The following is a 20128-nucleotide window of genomic DNA, read 5'->3' as shown; positions in this document are numbered from 1 at the left end:
TGTAGACCGGGCTTAACAACCTACCAGCTATTGTAGAGACGTGCTGGGTTAAATACTGAGAATTTGAGTGCAGAAAGAGAGGAATATTTTATTTTTGTGCCGGGGCGGCGTGGCTTGGAAATTTCCAAATGCAACAGAAAGACACTATAAATGAAAAACCGTTATTCTCAGAATAGAGATTATCAAAATATGCAAATACGAAGGACCTTGAGGATTTAATTAATAAATAATTAATATGATACGGCTCGATGGAACAGAAATGTTTAGGCAATACGTAAAGTATCCTTAACAATAGTAACCTATACTTATTGTACGGTTATAGAGTATATTCCCATAGGTAAGCTGGTTAAGAGTAGATAACGATTTTTCATATGTAATTTAAAGTATTATCTGCATAAATGGCACAAAGAATATTTGCTACGAGAGGTATATGGTTCAAAATGCATACAGTATCACGACTAATAAGTTATGTTCACATACATGTAGAGTACTTACAGTTTTATTCCTTGATGACGTGTCACATCAGAGCTCTGATTGAATTCCATAATCCATTTGGTTCATTTGTAAGGCACTCACTAATACGCTAAATAAATCATCGTCGATAATACTGAGCAGATTGAATTATCTGAGCGGTATAAAACGATAGCAAAAAAAGCCGGTAAAATGCGGCCTTTTTACGAATAGCGGGAGCGTCGATAGATTAGAGATGATTCTCGTTAGGAAGCTTTTGACGATCTGCCCCGGCGAGGGGTTCAAATGCGAGTCTCAACAATAACCTGGAGTTTCCAGAAAGGTTACATAAATACTACTTGAATTTTAAGTAATCAGTAGTACAGGGGCGTAACTAATTATTTTAGTGAGCCGTGTATAATATATTTATTGTACACCGCCTGACAGACGGGTTTCACATTTTACTGGTTATTTTTCTTTTGTTAAATATTATAATGCAAAAAAATATGTCGATGACTTACTGAAAGTATTACTTATCCGAAAAACACAGTAATTGATCTAGTTTTTCTATATTTATTAAAATACAAAACATTATAACAAGAATGGAAGGATTGTTTGTGTGACTTTTTATTCCTGAAAAAAAGTGGGATAAAAATGAAACAAATTAAAGAATCTTGATAAAAATTTATAATCGAGTTAAACAAAGAGTAATAAACATGAAAATAAAAAAAAATTTAAAAAATATTAAAACAAAAAAAAACTGACAGGCACTAAAATTTGTACAGTGTAGCAATGGTAGTCAGTGGCAACATTTTCATCACAAATTGATCCCACTTCGCTTACGTCGTCTTCTACCTCATCAAGTCATTTCAAAAGAGTTTCCTCATAGTCTTTATCCCCTTATTTGAACTTTTTGACGAACTGGGGCACATTATGTTTAATAACGAACTGGGCACAAACACTAACACCCCGTCTATTAGACGGAAATCACACTTTGAGTCTAAATATCTTTCGAATAACAACCTGCAGCAAATTGCCGAATTCAGTACTAGTAAATAACAACCCAACTTGAAAAGTCATAAACGGATGACCTTCAAATTTTTCTAGGAAGGGAAATATCCCACTTTCAACAAACGATGCCGTCTGAGAGACGGTGTGTTAGTACTTAAGGGTTAAAAAAGCTTAACGTCAATATGTTTTTTCCGTAGTATAGTTTTGTTTTATATTAGGATATTAAAGTAGTTTTAGTAGTTTCCGACGTTTCCGTTTATGTATAGAATTATATTTGCCTTTATTAACAAAATAAACAAAGTTCCAATTATCTTTTATGTATTTGTGGACTACAAAAACTGGAAATACCGGCCACCTTTCTATATCGGGCAATATAGTCTAGGCGCCAAATAGAGGTCACCGTGTCATTTTCAATTCTGATGGACAAACTCAACGGTTTCTTATGGATTTTTGGCTGCTGATTACGAATTTCGGGTGGGGATTTCGATCCGAGTGGTCAAAAAATTGTTATAAACAATTTAATTGTTTATAAATTGTTTATAAGGCTCTGGCTTATAAACTAAACGAGCTAAAAAAATGTTTCAAATAAAATTTGTTCCTTAATAAAAAACGAAGAAATAACCGTTTACTAAACTTAAATCCGACAATTAGAACTCAAGATATTGTAAAATTAGTGCACAATGCAAATTGCAAATTGCAAAATAAGTATTTTTTGAAGCTTTATCGATCGTAACCCGGCTTCCAAACAAAGTTTGTTAAATTATTTAATCTTCATTTGGTTGAAAGTTATACCCGTTTGAAGTTATAATTTTCTTAAAAAAATTGTACATTAATTTGTTTATAAAGGTTTCAAGCAAACTTGAGCTATAAACATTTATACTTTAATTAACAATAATGATAAAACAACTCAAAAGGAACAATTTGAGCTTACGAAAATGTTCATAAGTTTATTTTTGGCTAAGATGTCGATATTTTAATGGCACGCTATGAGGTGCAAGATTGGCTCAGTTAAGTAAGTATGTATTCTTCGACGCTTTATCGATCGTAACTCGGCTTCTACGCATGCAAATGAGCCAATATATGTGATATCCATATAAAAATGGATCGAGTTCTTTTGCAGCATCATCATTGCATATAAAACGAGCATTTATGATGTGGCGGCATACACACAATTGACGGGCCTTGATGATGCTGCAAAAGAACTAGATCCACTTTATATGGATATCATATAGATAATTAGACTCTGAAGCCTCAAAAAGTTTTAGTTTTACTGCCTACAAGAACAGACTTGTACCACCATTTAACTGTTAAAATTTCGCTAAGAACTTATGCAGATGTAAAGAAGCTGATATTCCCCGTATATCTCTATGCAGATTTGCAGATACATGAAAAAAAAATGTTTGTAAAAATAGTATTAATAAATAATATCAACTTACTGTTTAGTTATACTTCTGAAATATTAGTTTTTAATGTTTTTTTTCTCATTTAGTGCAAAAAATAGAAGACAAAGTAAATATAATGAAAGGTGATACGAGGTACAGTATGATGATTTAATTATAAGAATTATATGATAAAATTTTATTAGGATCTTCAAAAATGAAAAAAATGAAGATAACGTATGTATACATAGAAATTATAATTTGCATCAAGAAGTTAGCGCGTGAACTTTTACGCGGTGAGCCGATCTTGCGCCTCATAGCGCGCCATTAAAATATCGACATCTTGGCCAAAAATAAACTTATGAACATTTTCATAACCTCAAATTGTTCCTTTTGAGTTTTTCTATCATTATTGTTCATTAAAGTATAAATGTTTATAGCTCAAATTTGCTTAAAACCCTTATAAACAAATGAATGTACAATATTTTTAAGAAAATTGTAAATTCAAACGGGTATAACTTTAAAACAAATGAAGATCAAGTAATTTAACAAACTTTGTTTGGAAGCCTGTTAATTAAGCTTTAAAACGACACATCCTAAGGCACATTTGCATGCGTAGAAGCCGAGTGGCAATCGATAAAGCTTCGAAAAATACTTATTTTGCAATTTGCATTGTGCACTAATTTTACAATATCTTGAGTTCTAATTGTTAGATTTAAGTTTAGTAAACGGTTTTTTCTTCGTTTTTTATTAAGGAACAAATTAGTTGAAACATTTTTTTTATCTCTTTTAGCTTATGAGCCAGAGCCTTATAAACAATTAAATTGTTTATAACAATTTTTTGACCACTTGGATCGAAATCCCCCCTCGAAATTCGTAATCAGCATCCAAAAATCCATAAGAAACCGTTGAGTTTGTCCATCAGAATTGAATATGACACGGTGACCCCTCTGGCGCCTAGACTAATAGTTCCTTTATTTTTAGTGGCCGTTGCTGACAGGTTTTATTGTATTAATCAATGATCAATTTTTAAAATGCTTATTTTTTTTTATTTAAGTTGGAGTTGTACGTTATTTTGTTTTCATGACTCATAAATAAATATGTTTAGAGAGGCAGAGATAATTATTAGGTACCTTCTTACCTTTTTTCGGGTTCTATATTCAAATGTACTCGAAATAAGTATCCGAGAAATTCGGGTAATTGTACTTTGAGTATTGTACTCTGAGTACTTTTTGAGCAATGTACTCGGTACTCTGTACTCGTTCCTCAAATATGAGAAGTACCCGGTACTCTGCACCCGAGTACAATTTATCAGTACCCGGCCCAGCTCTGTCAGTGATGCCAAAAACCCGTAAGTACGAAAGTAATTCCGAAGTGTATCAAGAATATGCGCTTTTAAAGGTTCATGACCACGCCTTTTTTACATTTGGACACACAGTCGATCGTGATAATGTGTAAATATCCAAGTACGCCCCTGTTTATGTATATTTTCGAGTACAAGAAACGGACAACGTTTTTCAGCGATAAAACAAAAAGTCATAACATACTTAAAAAGCAATAAATTCGGAGTCAAAGAAATTTTCAATGTCTGGCTTTATTTTTGTGTTGATGTGCAAGGTGTGCAAATGGTGGAGGAGGAATAAACAATTACGGTAGTGTGTTATGATGGGCGTTACATTCTCGTTTTTGCAATTGCCTGCATTATTCCAAGCTAAGTTTTATTTAATTTTGTTAACCCATTACCGGCCATTTTTTTTTAATTTCAAAATGTTACTTATACCTAATTATCAATATCACTGTTAGACCTGGATCCCGCGTACCAAAAAAGTTGATTAATAGCAAGCTAAAAATTTGTTAATATCTGAACGGTGCGGTGTCTAGTCGGATAAACTTTGATGCATGAGAACACTGGAACAGGGGAAGTTTTAATTGTGGTACAGGTTAAAAATTTGGAACGTCAGACTACGAAAACGTTCCATATATTTTGTCGGACAGAACTTCCAATTGATTTGTTACCATTTCATTAAACTCTCATGCAAAAATCAGACTGATGTTTATCACCAAATGGGCATTTTAATGAGTGAAACACGACGAACCTGTCAAATGACAGGAATCATGTTGGTTAGTAATAGCAGTTTGATTTTTGCATGAGAGTTTAATGAAAGGGTAACAAATCAATTGGATGTTCTGTCCGACAAAATACATGGGACGTTTTCGTAATCGGACGTTCCAAATTTTTAAACGTTTCAGAATTAAAACTTCCCCTGTTCCAGTGTTCCCGTACATCAACGTTTGTCGACTAGACACCGTTAAGCTATTAACAAATTTTCAGCTTGCTATTAATCAATTTTTTTGGTACGCGGGATCCAGGACTATGTTCTTAATATGGAAATATTCATGAAATTGTTTTATATCCTTGAATTTTTGAATTTTGAACCGTCCTATAAATAGACCACTGGGCCTTAGTGTTATCATAATTCCACCTATGCGCGAATGAGTTAAAAACGGATTATGGACATTAACATTTTTATTTGCTTCTAATAAAAATAAATTTTATGATGTCGTTTACAACATTTTTTACAATATTGCAGTACATTTTCCACAATATATTTGACTTTAAAATTTTCTCCTGGACATCGTCTCTGCTGTTCAGGTTTTTTCCATCTTATTTTATGTTCGCAAATACTTTAGATGTTGATATTCTCGATATTTCTACTATGCTTCTTGTAATAAAAAAGTTAATTTTAATGAGAGAAATATTTGACTAACTCTTTTTAGAGATGCCATGAAGTTACTAATGCCATATGAATGAGTAATGACTAATGAGTTGTGTGAATATTGGCCCATATCAGTTCTTAGCCCTGATTTTCGTGGCATATTTTCCAACAAACCAGTGGTCTTGATCCATGCCTTCTATGAATGTATTATATACTTGCGGTTAAGAAATAAACGTTTTCCTCTGATAGGGGAGTGCATATAGATTTTCACTTCGGAAAAAATCAAACAAGATAGAACTGTTTGTAATGTCATTAAGAAATGTTTAATAAACAACATATCAAAAATTTCTACTCGAGAAGTGGGTGCTTCATTTTTTATTAAACAAATGAACTACGAAATTAGATGTTTTTTTTAATAACTCCGAAAATATAAATTTTACAAAAAACTGACTACCATTGAAAATTTCAGAAAATTTTACAAAAAAAACCTTATATAAAGAATTTTCTAAAATTAAATCTGTATCTTCTATAATTTTTTATTTATAACGCTAAAGTCACCCTTCTCACAAACATTGGCGCACTGTAAACTAACGTACGGCGAAGTGCACGGTTGAGTTATTTTAATGTAATTCTTTAACTGATGGATCAAATGAAATTTTACAAATTGAGCATGAAAGAAGAATAATTAAACTATCTTATGGTTATAATAAAAAAAATAAATGTATGGGCATAAGTACGGTGTGGGCGGAAAGTGAGCCTTACATGAATTTTGTTTAAAAATGATTTAAAAATGTGTAACTAATACAATTTTTCTTATAAAACCCTCAATTTGGCACAACTTACCTTTCAAGCATCTTACTAAATGATGTTTCATTCAAAAAAAAATCTCAAAAATTTAATTCAAATGATTTGACGTCCCAAAAAATGTAATTTTTGAAATCTTCGTATTTTTATAGAATTACCACCACTTTAAGACGGTATTACTCAAGTTTAAACAGATCTATTACAGTTTTATAAGTGCTCTTTTAAAGCTTAGGATGTAATCTTTAAAATGCATTAAATTATTTTACTTTCGAAATTAAATAAACTATTTCTTTTTGAGAAAATTAAGAAAGATAACAAACATGTAATATAAAAACCGAAAATTACCAGCTAAAAAAATGTTTATACAAAGTGATCAAAACTTTTTCTGTAAAACTTACCTAAAATACGTTTAATAATAAGCTTTAACAATAATAAATGTTCAGCAAAAAATATTTTTTTAGCTCTTATACAGTATGTCTGCGTAACTTGGAACCTATTGATAACTTTTTTATTATCAGTTTTACGAAAAAAAGTTATTTTTACGAAAAAGTAGGAACAACGTCATGCTACAAATTATGGTCAATGTGCACCAATTAGTAGATTGACCCTGTATAGAAACAAGTTTAGTCATCTAATAGATATGTTTGGTTCTTCAGTTTCCTCTATTAAACAAGAACTCGGGCGTCTTGAATTTTGAATTAAAAAAAAATAAATAGATTTAACTGTTATAATTGATTCAGTTGTTTTCATCATTTAAAAATATTTTATATTCTTTTTATTTTTTATGTTTGTGTTTTATACTTAGTTGTAGTTTTACGTTTATCTAAATTTTATATTTTCATTATTACGATGAATGCTCTGCTTTATTGTATTTTGTATGTATTGGGTTTATCCCGTTAATAAATAAATAAATAAATAATTATTGAAAGTCGTCAAAGTTTTCAACCTAATAAAAATATTCAAAAATATTCAAAATATTTTTAAAAGATATTTAATTGAAAACTTATTGGAAACTTACCAGGAAAATGGTCCAATAAGTTTTCAATTAAATATCTTTTAAAAATATTTTGAATATTTTTATTATGTTGAAAACTTTGACATTCATTTAGCAGATGTCGCTAGGCACCTACTCCATAACGTCAGTTGTAATGCGGGGATAAACTCTCGGAGTTTCGTCACTTGGGACAGAGAGCAGCAAACCTACGCCTTTCTGATGATGACTCCAATTAGAGTCGAAAATCGTCGATTTAGAGTGCTGGTTTGAGCTCTCTGTACTAAGTGAAAAATAAGACAGTTTTGCCTTCGCATTGCAACTGAATAAAAATGGTATACATTTTTATTTTATTAAATAATTATTGATTGGAGTAAGGTTTATGTTATTTATGTCAGTTTACTATTAATAATATTGGCTATGAGTAGGTATGTTTGGTTGTGTAGTAATTTCCAGTCACATCTAGCAACCTAACTTCCCAAAAAAAAATTACCAACGTCATTAGACAGTTGTGTCTCAAATTAGCGAATCGACTTAACCTAAAATTTTGTCGATTTACATTCCCACATAGTGTAAATATTGCATCGTTGCAATAGCTTTAGTTATTAATAAAATTTATGTATACGTATGACATTCTATTTTGAATTTAACATCCAAAGCATATGAAGCACTTAACAAAAATAAAGTTTGCTTATGCGTATTTCTTGATTTGGCCAAAGCTTTTGACACTGTTAGTCACAATAACCTCTTACAAACCTTAGAGAAAATTGGTATAAGAGACAACTGTTTACAATTATTTAGAAGTTACCTCTCTGAGAGACAACAGGTAGTAAGGGTCTCCGAAGTAATAAGCGGACAAAGAAGTATAACATATGGAGTGCCACAGGGAACAGTATTAGGTCCTGTCCTGTTTAATCTATATATAAATGGATTATTTTCATTACAGAGTACAGGGCATATAATTGGGTCTGCTGATGATACTGCTATTATTTATGATGCTGAGAATTGGTATGAATTAAAAACAAAAGCAGAATGTGATCTACAACTAATAAAAGAATGGTTTGACTACAAAATACTAACAATCAATTTTAAGAAAACTGTTTATCTACCAATATTTAACTCTAACTTGACCACTGATCTTTTCAAACCCCTTCAAATATCACATAATAAACAAAATTTTTATATTAAACCCGTAACAAATGTTAAATATCTAGGAGTTTTTATAGATACACATCTAAAATGGGACTTTCACAGATTAAAAAGCTACAGTTTATCCTGTATAAGTTTAAACATCTTAAAAAACACATACCTAATATATACCTTCGCACACTATATTACGGACTAGTAGAAAGTCATCTCCGTTATGGTATACTGTAGTGATGTTGAAAAAGTAACTATTCGTTACAAAGTACTCGTTACTTACGAATACCGAAAGTAACGATTACTATAAAGAGAAGCAAATCGTTACTTTGATTACTTTGATTACTCTGATTACTTCGTACCAATCGTATCAGAGCGAGTAAAGACTATTGTATCTACAACCAGTACACTTGATTGCTTTCTATAAAAAAATATCAATCGTATTCCAGCGAGTAACGGACGGGACCGGTATTTTACGAGTGTTATCGAATATCGTTATCGGTATGAAGTGTTTTAAGGGTGTGACGGAATACCTATACAAAATACCTACCTACTGAGAAATACGATACTCGATATGATTACCGGTACGCGTACCGGTACCGGAAAAGTAACAAAAGTAATCGTAGTAGGTAATCAAAGTAACGAATACCTAATACCTAATAAGTACAAAATACCTATCTACCGAGAAATACGACTTTCGATATAATTACCGGTACTCAAATACAAAAGTAATCAAAGTAACGAATACTGTAAATGATTACTTTATACAAAAGTAAAGTTTTGTAACGATTACTCGAAAGTAACTATACTCAACATCACTAGTATACTGGCTTGGGGAAGCGCCCTGAAAACACACATTCTCCCACTGGAAATCATACAAAGAAGATTTCTGAAAATTATTATGTCTAAACCATACACCTACTCTACAGATAGATTATATAAGGATAGTAATATATTTGACTTAAAACAGTTATACTTTCTTTGTGTGTCTTTAAAATATCACACCATGAAAACAGACAACAATTTACCATCACATGAGCATGATACAAGAGGCAAACACCTCTATATGATTCCGAAAATGACAAAGTCCTTCTGCCAAAGAAGTTTTCTATTTCTAGCCCCAAAAATATATAATCATATCCCCAGTGATATCAAAAATATGTACTAAGAATGTTCTTCTGTTTAAAAAGAAATTAAAATCATTTCTGATGGAACAAACAAGAAATTTTTGTGACATCATTATAGTAGCTTAAATTTACATACATTAAAAAACAAAATAAAATAAATGAAACTCTAGAGTCACTACCAATTTTTATACCTATATTTCAAATTTTATATTGTTTTAAACTGATTTATTTTGCTTATTATTTTTTTCATATTTAATAAAACATACGTATATACACCATTCTTCAAAAATATTACTAACTAATTGAGCCATACATAATTGTTTAAAAAAAAATTACTTATTCGTGCTTTATTGTTAAACTAAGTATTTATTTTATTGTTTTCATTATATTATTTATTCTACGTATCATATTTACTAAAACATAACTGTATTTACAATTAAAAAAACGTACCTATCTATTTATTATATTATATTATATTGTATTATGTTGGTATTTATGTTATTTACGTTAGTATGTTATTATTTATTATTTTATATCCTATTTACCGAAACAGGTGTATCCACACCTCTCGGAGACCTTCGGGTTAATTTATTCACTTTATATGTAAATATCTAAAAAAAATTGTACCTATTATTGTTGAATAAATTATCCAGATTTAGCCGTACGGCTCACACTCCCTCTAAGGGGAAAATTGACTCATCCCAGATACCTACGGTATCAAAAGGATTGAGCTCTGGTAGGACTCTTTCCGTGTTATCGAGCCCTAGGTGACTTGGAATGCAGGTGTATCTCCCAAAAATTTTCGTACACTTCTGGCCGTCGCCAGTAGTACAGCTTTCTGCATGGTCTTATAAAGATGTTGTTGAATAAATTATTATTATTATTAATTATCATATTTTTTTACAGGCTGGCGATGTACCTTCCCACGTGCGGCAGATACTAGTAAACGGCCAGCAAGCCCAAACGTCAGCTCTACTGCAACACGTCAAACAACAAGTAGCCGAAAACCAACCTCAGCAGTCCCAGTTGGTTCCTGCGCAAGCTCAGTTACAGTCGTCCACTCATACTCAGCCACATGCTCAGCAGCAACGGGTAGTGACCTCTAGTGCCGACGCCAACAAGCAGTTCGTGGTGACTCCAGATTATATTCAGCAAAGTATGTTAATTTTACAACCATCAGTTATAGTTTTTAATCACAACAGAATATACCCATTGCAAAACGAATTTGCTTCAAGGTTTCATAAAAGATAAATTGAATGGTGTTAGATCTGTTCCATTAGTTATATTTTACAGGAGATGGTCTGGAAGATCATTTATCATCAGTAGACAGTTGTGGGAATATTTGATCTTAGTTACTTACGGTATCTTTGAACAAACTACATTCCTGGTCAAAAAAATCCGGACACTTGTATTTTGTATGTTTTTTAAAATTCTGTAGGCGTTAACTAAAATGTTACATAAATGCTCTAATGGATTCATGTCAGGGCTACAAGCTGGCCAATGCAACGGAAATTCCGACAATGTTTAGGTAGTCCATGACGATTCGCGCTATATGTGGACGCACATTATCCTGCATAAATAAGAAATTATCCCCAACGAAGGGGACGTATTGTCCCATGTTCGATGAAAATTAATTCGGTGCGTCCGTTGAAAGATTTACCCGCTCATACCATAACACCTCCGCCACCAAACGGCGTTCTAGGTGAAAAACAGCAAGGTGCGAATCGTTCTCCAGGTCTCCTCCATACACTTTCGCGTCCGTCTGGAGATCGTAAGAAAAACAGGACTCGCCAGAAAACATTACAACACTCCATTGCTAAACAGTCCAGTTTCTTTGATCATTCATAAATCCCATCCTATTAGCTCGGCGAGCTCCTGTTAATTTAGGACATGCTCGTGGTTTATGAGAATGTCATCCAGATTCACGCAGGGCTCTTTTTACAGTTCGTGCAGAAATTTGAGTTCCTGGAGCTGCTAACAAACGACTAGCGAGAACATTTGACGTTAAATAGGGATTCCATAGTGTGGAAATCTTTGAAAAAACGTTCATCGTGCTGATCTCTACACCTTTTTCTGCCTGATCCTGGTCTTCTAGTGTATTTTCTAATCTTACGATACTTCATAAGAGCATCATGGACGGTACTTTTGGCAATATTCTAATGATTTGCAATATAACGTATACTGTGACCATCTTTGTGTAATGCTACAATGCTTGCATTATTTTCTGGAGTCATAAAACACGGTCTGAAAACACTAATGAACAGTGATCTGAATTTATCAGAATGACAATAGTCAAATCGTAAATGCAATAAAAAAATGCATTCTTTTCATCCCCATCATCAACCATTATGCACTGACAAAATATAAAAAACATACAAAATGCCGGAAAAAACATGTTCCGGGTATTTTTGATTAGAAGTGTAGGTTTAAAATTACAAAGATTTTTATTGCAGTTGGGAAAGATTTGTTTACAGTAATCTCTCTTTGAATTAATTCATAGAATACGCACACCTACATTCTATCCTATAGGCTTCAAGACGTCAATCTCCTTCTAGTGCCGACTCCACTAATGAAGGTTGGCTATATCCATTGCAAATTTGTCTCTATCTTCTGCTTTTCTTAAGGGGTTACATAGGTCTTGCGTTTAAAAAAAGTGACTTTAAAAAAAAATTATATCTTGAAAACTAAACATTATTTTTATTTATAATTGGAACATGTAAAAGTATAGTACTTAAGGTACTCTCAAAAAAATTTTCAGCCAAAAATATTCATTTTTGTAGAATTGACTGCAATTTTTCGACAACAGCCCTTTTTTGCGGTGGGCAGCATAACTAAGTCCAGTCTCATCTGAAATTAAAAAATCAAAAAGTTTCTTGTAGTTTATACCTTTGGCTAGTAAATGAACGAAGGAATTAAAAAAAGTAAAATTTGAAGATTTTACATAAGTTTAAACACATTTTCGACCCCAAATTTTCTCATTTTTTCAAAAATTACCATTTTTAAAGTAGTTTTTTTTATAAAACAAAAACAACTTCACCTAATAAAAATTCCTTCGTTCATTCACTAGCCAGAGGTATAAACTACAAGAAACTTTCTGATTTTTTGATTTCAGATGAGACTGGACTTGGTTATGCTGCCCACCGCAAAAAAAAGGGCTGTTGTCGAAAAATTGCAGTCAACTCTACAAAAATGAATATTTTTGGCTTAAAATTTTTTTGAGAGTACCTTAAGTAATATACTTTTACATGTTCCAATTATAAATAATAGTTATTCATGTACCAAGTCAGTAAAGTGACTCTTTATCGAACGAGTCTGATATTATGAGCCGAGCGAGCAAGGCGAATAACAGACGAGTTCGATCAAGAATCTTTACTGACGTGGTGCATACAAAATTTTATCGCCAATCATAAAAAACATTAACACTTACTTAACACATACTTAATTGCATCCTTCTAATGAAAATAGAGTGTGTGTACTTTGTACACACGAAAGAAGTTATACTTCTATTATCATGATTTCAACGAAATAAATATGTTTTAAACAATTTTATCGTATTTATATTTAAATAATATACTAATTTTAATACTTAAAGTAAAATACAAAAATTAAAAATACCGTTAATAGTTACGTCATTGTTTATTAAGTGTAGTGTAGCCTGCCGCATGAAGTTGATTTGCTGTGATGAATAGTTAGTAGACAATCCAAATAAATATATTTGCTAACAAATTATCAGTACCTACATATTTATCACCGCCCTATATATAATAGATTTAACAAAAACACCATTTCATACTACAGTCCCTGGCCATATTATTATGACCACCTATGAATTTTTACAAAAATCAACTATTCCACTAGGTACGTTTTGTTGAAAATTCCACACCTGTAATTTTGAACCAATCAAAATACGTTATTTTGACAGATCACCATGGCAACGGAGGTATTTTATCGGAAATTGTTTGCTCGTGGGGTACCCAACAGCGAATTATAGTGGAAATTTTTTGACGTTTACAATAACAGAACATTTTTGACAGACTGGTTTTTATTTGTTTACATAATTTAGTTTTGATTCATTTTCTATCACTTGTAGTTACTCAAAACTTATGTAAAATTGAAGAATATACTATTTTCTATCTTGAAATGGTATTCCCATGCAACTACAATGAGTAGAAATTACGAATTTGAAAGCCTAAATAATTGCTGACAAAGCTATGGCGCGCTATTAATCTGTTCATGCAGCTTTGGATTTTCAAATGCAAATTTGGTGTGGAATTTTCTTACCGAATACCACGCGAAGTCAAATTAATATCCGGAAATTTTTTTTTGATCATGAATATTTTTAGAAAATTTCCCTCGTCTGCGACTCGGGAAATTTTCAAAATATTCATGATCTCAAAAAAATTTCCGGAAATAATTTGACCTCTAGTGGTATTACTAGTGAAAATATGATTTTTAAATTTAATTTTGTAATACAATGTTAATATTATGCATTAATTATAATATATTTAATAATAAACAGCAATAAAATAGTTGAACATATTACATATTTATATTTTTTTAATATTTTGTTTAACTTCTGACCTTAATCAGATGGAAAATATTTGGAAGCTTTTAAAACAAGAAATTTCCGATGAAAAGGTCACTAACGAAATTGTTTTGATTAAAGGACTAATATATCGTTGAAACCACAATGACAAATTGAAGCAAAACAATTTTAACTGCATTTAAAGTATGCCAAGACGGGTACTAGCGGTAATCAATGTTAGAGGGGTTCAATAAAATATTGAAAAAATAAAAATATGTGATATTTTTAAATGTTTTATTGGTGTTTATTATTAAATATAATACATTGAATAATAAACAGCAATAAACGATTTAAAAATATCACATATTTGTATTTTTTAAATATTTTGCTAACTTTGATTACCGCTAGTACCCGTCTTGGCATAATTTGAATGCAGTTAAATTTTTTTTGCTTCAATTTGTCATTGTGGTTTTAACGATATATTAGTGCTTTAATCAAAACAATTTCGTTAGTGACCTTTTCATCGCAAATTTCTCGTTTTAAAAGCTCCCAAATATTTTCCATCTGATTAAGGTCAGAAGTTGAACAAAATATTAAAAAAATATAAAATTGGTAATATTTTCAAATATTGTATTGCTGTTTATTATGAAATATATTATAGTTAATGAATAACATTAACATTGCATAACAAAATTAAATAAAAAAAAATATTTTAAACAAAACGTACCTAGTGGAATAGTTGATTTTTGTAAAAATTCATAGGTGGTCATAATAATATGGCCAGGGACTGTATATTCGCATTAATACGAAACTTAAAAGATTTAAGAATTCTTTTACTTTTACACAAAATAAAAATTTCGTATGACAGTAATGACATAAGGCTCTTGCTTGCATGATGGGCGATTTCGATTTTTAATTGATAGTTTTTATGTGTCAATTTTGAATACCTAATTACTAAATCTGTAAAGTTGTGATTTATGTTTTATAAATATAATTGCAAAATACTACAGAATTTCATTTTCGTAAATTTTGTACAATATTTTTAATAATTAAAGTAAATAAATTTTAAGGTCACTCAAATAAATAATCGATTACTGCCATTGGCCACTTACATTTAATCTCAGTTAATTTGATTAATCGCGGCAGGTAAAGTAAAATTATTTTTTCAGTACAATAAAGTGTTACTTTACTGCCGCAAATGGCGGCAAATGAGTACAATAATGAATGACATTAGTGACGGTTGGCGATAAAAATAATTATTAGTTTTCGAGATATAATTTTTTTAAAAAGTGTACGCGCAAGACCTATGTAACCCCTTAAAACCGTCTGTGTGTTTAACCCGGTCCAGTCGCGAATGTTTTTCAGCCAGGATATTTGTCGTCTACCAGGACTCCTTTTTCCTTCAATTTTACCCTTCATAATCAGCTGTAATAACTCGTACTTATCGTTTCTAAGTATGTATCTCAAATATGCTGTGTTTCTCTTTTTAATGGTGGTCAAAAGTTCTCTGTCGCTTCCCATTCTGTGCAACATCATTTCGTTCTTAATATAATTGGTCCATGGTATTTTCAATATTCTCCTAAAAAGCCACATCTCAAAAGCTTCCAGCTTTCTCATTAATAGTCCAGGGCGCATCTGTTTTGAGATGGACGTTGAGAGGTGAATCAATTTTTTTTGCAGAAATTGCTTGAAAATAACTCAAATAATAATATTTGAGTTATCCTTCCACTCAAAATGGTCCGGAACATTGTTTAAATAATGAAAATGTCAAAATATGAAGGAAAAATTCGATTTTTTTATTGGTTTTTTGATTATAACTTTAAAACTATTTATTTCTGAGAAAAGTTGTACTGACATAAAAGTTGCGTAATTAAATTTCCTACAATATAGACTTGGTTAAAAATTTAAAAAATAGTCACCCTTGTTGCAAAATAGCAATAATTGCGAAAAAAAAAACCATACAAAAACAAGTATTCGCATTTTACGTATTTCAACAATTTATGCTACTCTTAGGACCTTCATATTTTACCCAGAAAAACTTTATGAGATAGTAAAACAACACTGTAAATTTCATTAAGATCGATTTGATAGATTTTGCAAAATAAATTTTACAATCCAGCGTTCGCAAAAAAAATCATTTTTTTTTAATGTTGCAGGACTGAAAATAAAGCAGATAGCAAGTTTAATTTTTTTTAACTTATAGAAGTGTACTGTACCTTTCATTTGCAATTTGCAAAATTAAAATCGATTAATTACCACGGCGTCAGGAAATTTTTTAAATAAACATTAATTTTTGGTGATAGGCGCAGGACAACGGTGTTCGATTCACACAAGTTGATTCCCGCCAAAATTTCTTCCAATCTTTATCTAATATATTATTTTCTTACTCTATATTTTGTTGTATTTTAATATTTTAATTCCACAAAAATCAAACTAATTTTATTATTGTTTGTGAAATATTGTTTAAACAGTTGCATATGTTTAAAAATAATAAAGTTTTATTCTTTAAGTTACTTAAAATATATGAACAAAGAAAGTTTTTGCTAAAAAAAGTGTTATTTCAAAGGATAGATAGAGTATGTGTTTTTATTTTGCAATAAACAAATTTATTTATTTATATCGAAATGTAATAAAAATTAAAATGTATCAATCATTATCAAAGGTCATTGGAATGCCCAATCAGAGCAAACTATCCGCTGTCCTGCGCGTAGCACCAATAATTAATGTTTATTTAAAAAAAATCCTGACGCCGTGGCAGTTAATCGATTTTAGTTTTGCAAATTGAAAATGAAAGGTACTTGCATAAGTAAAAAAATTTTTAACTTACTATCTGCTTTATTTTCAGTCCTGTAACATTTTGAAAAAATGAATTTTTTTGCGAAAGCTGGATTGCAAAATTTATTTTGCAAAATCTATTGAACCGATCTTAATGAAATTTACAGTATTGTTTTAATGTATCATAAAGTTTTTCTGGGTGAAATATGAAGGTCCTAAGTGTAGCATAAATGGTTGAAAAACGTAAAATGAAATACTTGTTTTTGTATGGTTTTTTCGCAATTATTGCTATTATGCAACAAGGGTAACTATTTTTTAAATGTTTAACCAATTCTATATTGTAGGAAATTTAATTACGCAACTTTTATGTCAGTACAACTTTTCTCGAAAATGAATACTTTTAAAGTTATAATCAAAAAACGAAGAAAAAAATTGAATTTTTCCTTTATTTTTTGACATTTTGATTATTTAAACAATGTTCCGGACCTTTTTGAGAAGGAGGATAACTCAAATATTATTTGAGTTATTTTCAAGCAATTTCTGCAAAAAAAATTTGAGTCACCTCTCAACGTCCAAATGTACTAATATTTTTACAGATGCGCCCTGGTCTATAAGTCAACATTAACAGTCCAAGCCTTGACACCATAAAGAAGAATAGGGTGGAATTACCATGCCATATCCCATTTGCAAATTGAGTCTTTGGTTACTCAGAAATTTCGTCATCTTCAAAAAGGCTGCTCTTGATTGCTCTATTCTTGATCGAATTCCTGCTTTCGGATTTAGATCTTCCGTGATCCAGACTCCTAAGTATTTTATTTTGTCCACATGTTCGATATCTTTATTTTTTATATGAATCCTCGTTACGGCTTTACCCCTCTTCACTGATCACCATGGTTTTTGTTTTTTTTTTTGTTTATTGTTAAACCAAACTGTTCCCCAATACCACAAATTGTGTTTAGTAGTGTCTGCAGGTCTTTCTCACTTTCATCGATGATGACTGTATCATCGTCATAACGAATGTTTGTATTTTCACCATTTATCTTGATGCCTTCTGTGCTGTTTTCAAGTGCTTGTGTAAATAACTCTTCGGAGTATATATCAAATAATAATGGTGAAAGTAAATAGCCCTGTCCCATTGAAGACATTAATATTAAGATGTGAAGATGTCAATCTTAAGTGTAAAAGTACCTATACAGGGTGATTGATTAGTGGCGTAAAGCTAAATAGCTCCGCTATAGTAATAGATAGCAATAAAAGTTAATAACAAAAATTTTAGCCACCTTTGAGCTTCACATTACAAAATTAGCTAGAATGTTACAGGACCTTCGATAACACAGTGGCAGACCAAACTTATGTTTTTGTTTAAATGGAACACCCTATATTTTATTTTATATTCGAAATCCTGTTAACTTCTCCATCACAAAAATATAAAGGTTTGTTATGTTATACAGGGTATTTACAAAGTTATAACCAATTTTATATGAAAATCGTAACAAGTTCAACTCTCTGTATAAATAAAAATAAGCACAACAGCAATGGTTTATTCATGCCATATTTTTTTATTTATTGTCAGAATTTTCAATAATTATTGACATTGCTAATTTTCTTTATATTAAATACAGGGTGAGTCAAAACGCAAGTACATTATTTTATCAGTAATGTTAAATGGAGCACCCTGTATTTTATATCATTATTGAAAAGTAACATTACCGTACTTTAATTTTTATATAACATTGCCTATGTTCAAATTTCTTAGTTTTCGAGATATTTTCATTTTTCAGAGCAAATTATTTAGGTGTCTAAATTTATCTAAATTTTAAGTAAGCTATGACTGAATTGACAATTGACGATTACTGATTATCAATCCGGTAATCAATGTAACAATCTAGCAAATAAAGAAATAAAAATAATTCATTAGTAATACATTTTACAAAAAAAAAAAAACACAACCACAACGTGCAACATTTTTGAAACAATTAAAAACTACTGTTTTATGTAAATGCAACAAATAAACAAAGAAAATTAGTAATAAATTTTACAAAAAAGCACACAAACACAAAATACAACATTTTGTGAAGACAATTAACACTACTTTTGTATGTAAATGTAAAAAATAAAGAATGAAACATAATTTATCAGTAATATATCAATACATTTTTGGCAAATTAACATCAGTGACATTTTTGAAAATCATGTTTTTCCATTAAACTAACGCTATTATTGTTTAGAAGGCACTGCCAAAGTGTAGTAAGCCTATACATATATTATGTTTAAAGTAATTCTAGGCTTACTACACTTTGGAAGTACCTTCTAAACAATAATAGTGTTAGTTTAATGGAAAATCATGATTTTCGCCAAAAATGTCACTAACGTTACTTTGCCAAAAATGTATCAATATTTTGCAAAACAAAACATGTTTGAAAAAATTAGACGCTACTTTTAAATATTTTTAATATTTAATTACATAAGGTGTTCAAAATTACCTCCTAACACATTTATGCACGCCTAAAAACGATCATTGAATGATCTACTTACTCTACGAAGCATTTGGGAATTAACACATCAAAATACACTTAGTATTATATTTTTCATCTCATCCCTTGTTATTGGAGGTATTTTATAAACTTCATTATTAACGTAACCCCAAAAAATCAGTCCAGTTTATTAAATTCTGGTGATTTTGGTGGCCACGCTACTGGTCCATTGAAAAATGAAAATATCTCGAAAACTAATAAATTTAGACGTAGGGAATGGTATCTAAAAATTAAAGTACGGTAATGGTACTTTTCAATAGTGATATAAAATACAGGGTGTTCCATTTAAAATTACTGAGAAAATAATGTACTTGCGTTTTGACTCACCCTGTATTTGATATAAAGAAAATTAGCAATATCAATCATTCTTGAAAATTTTGACAATACGTTAAAAAATATGGCATTAACAAACCATTGCTGTTTTGCTTATTTTTATTTATACAGGGAGTTGAACTTGTTACGATTTTCATATAAAATTGGTTATAACTTTGTAAATACCCTGTATAACAGGGGTGGGCAAAGTGCGGCCCGAGGGCCGCATGCGGCCCTTTAGACATTTTTTTGCGGCCCGCGGAAAAAAAAATTAATCGAATTGAATGCAAAACATTAATAAATTAAACTAATTAAATAAATGCTAACTTATTAATGTTTTGTATTTTGATAACGATTTCCGAA

General features: G+C 30.7%; 1 protein-coding gene across 5 annotated transcripts in view; it reads left to right on the top strand.

Annotated features, from left to right (window-relative positions):
* LOC114326935 (nucleosome-remodeling factor subunit NURF301) overlaps positions 1 to 20128 on the top strand; it is a 102209-nt gene that overhangs the window by 49970 nt on the left and 32111 nt on the right. For all 5 annotated transcript variants that reach the window (XM_028275408.2, XM_028275407.2, XM_028275405.2 and 2 more), the window contains one exon: positions 10526 to 10775. In XM_028275408.2, the coding sequence (XP_028131209.1) occupies positions 10526 to 10775 (250 nt within the window). The remainder of the gene's footprint in view (positions 1 to 10525; positions 10776 to 20128) is intronic.

The sequence above is a fragment of the Diabrotica virgifera genome, chromosome 5 (assembly GCF_917563875.1).
Source record: "Diabrotica virgifera virgifera chromosome 5, PGI_DIABVI_V3a".
In the NCBI taxonomy this organism is placed as follows: domain Eukaryota; kingdom Metazoa; phylum Arthropoda; class Insecta; order Coleoptera; family Chrysomelidae; genus Diabrotica; species Diabrotica virgifera.
Note: the sequence above shows the minus strand (reverse complement) of the source record. Positions and strands in the feature narration are given on the sequence as shown.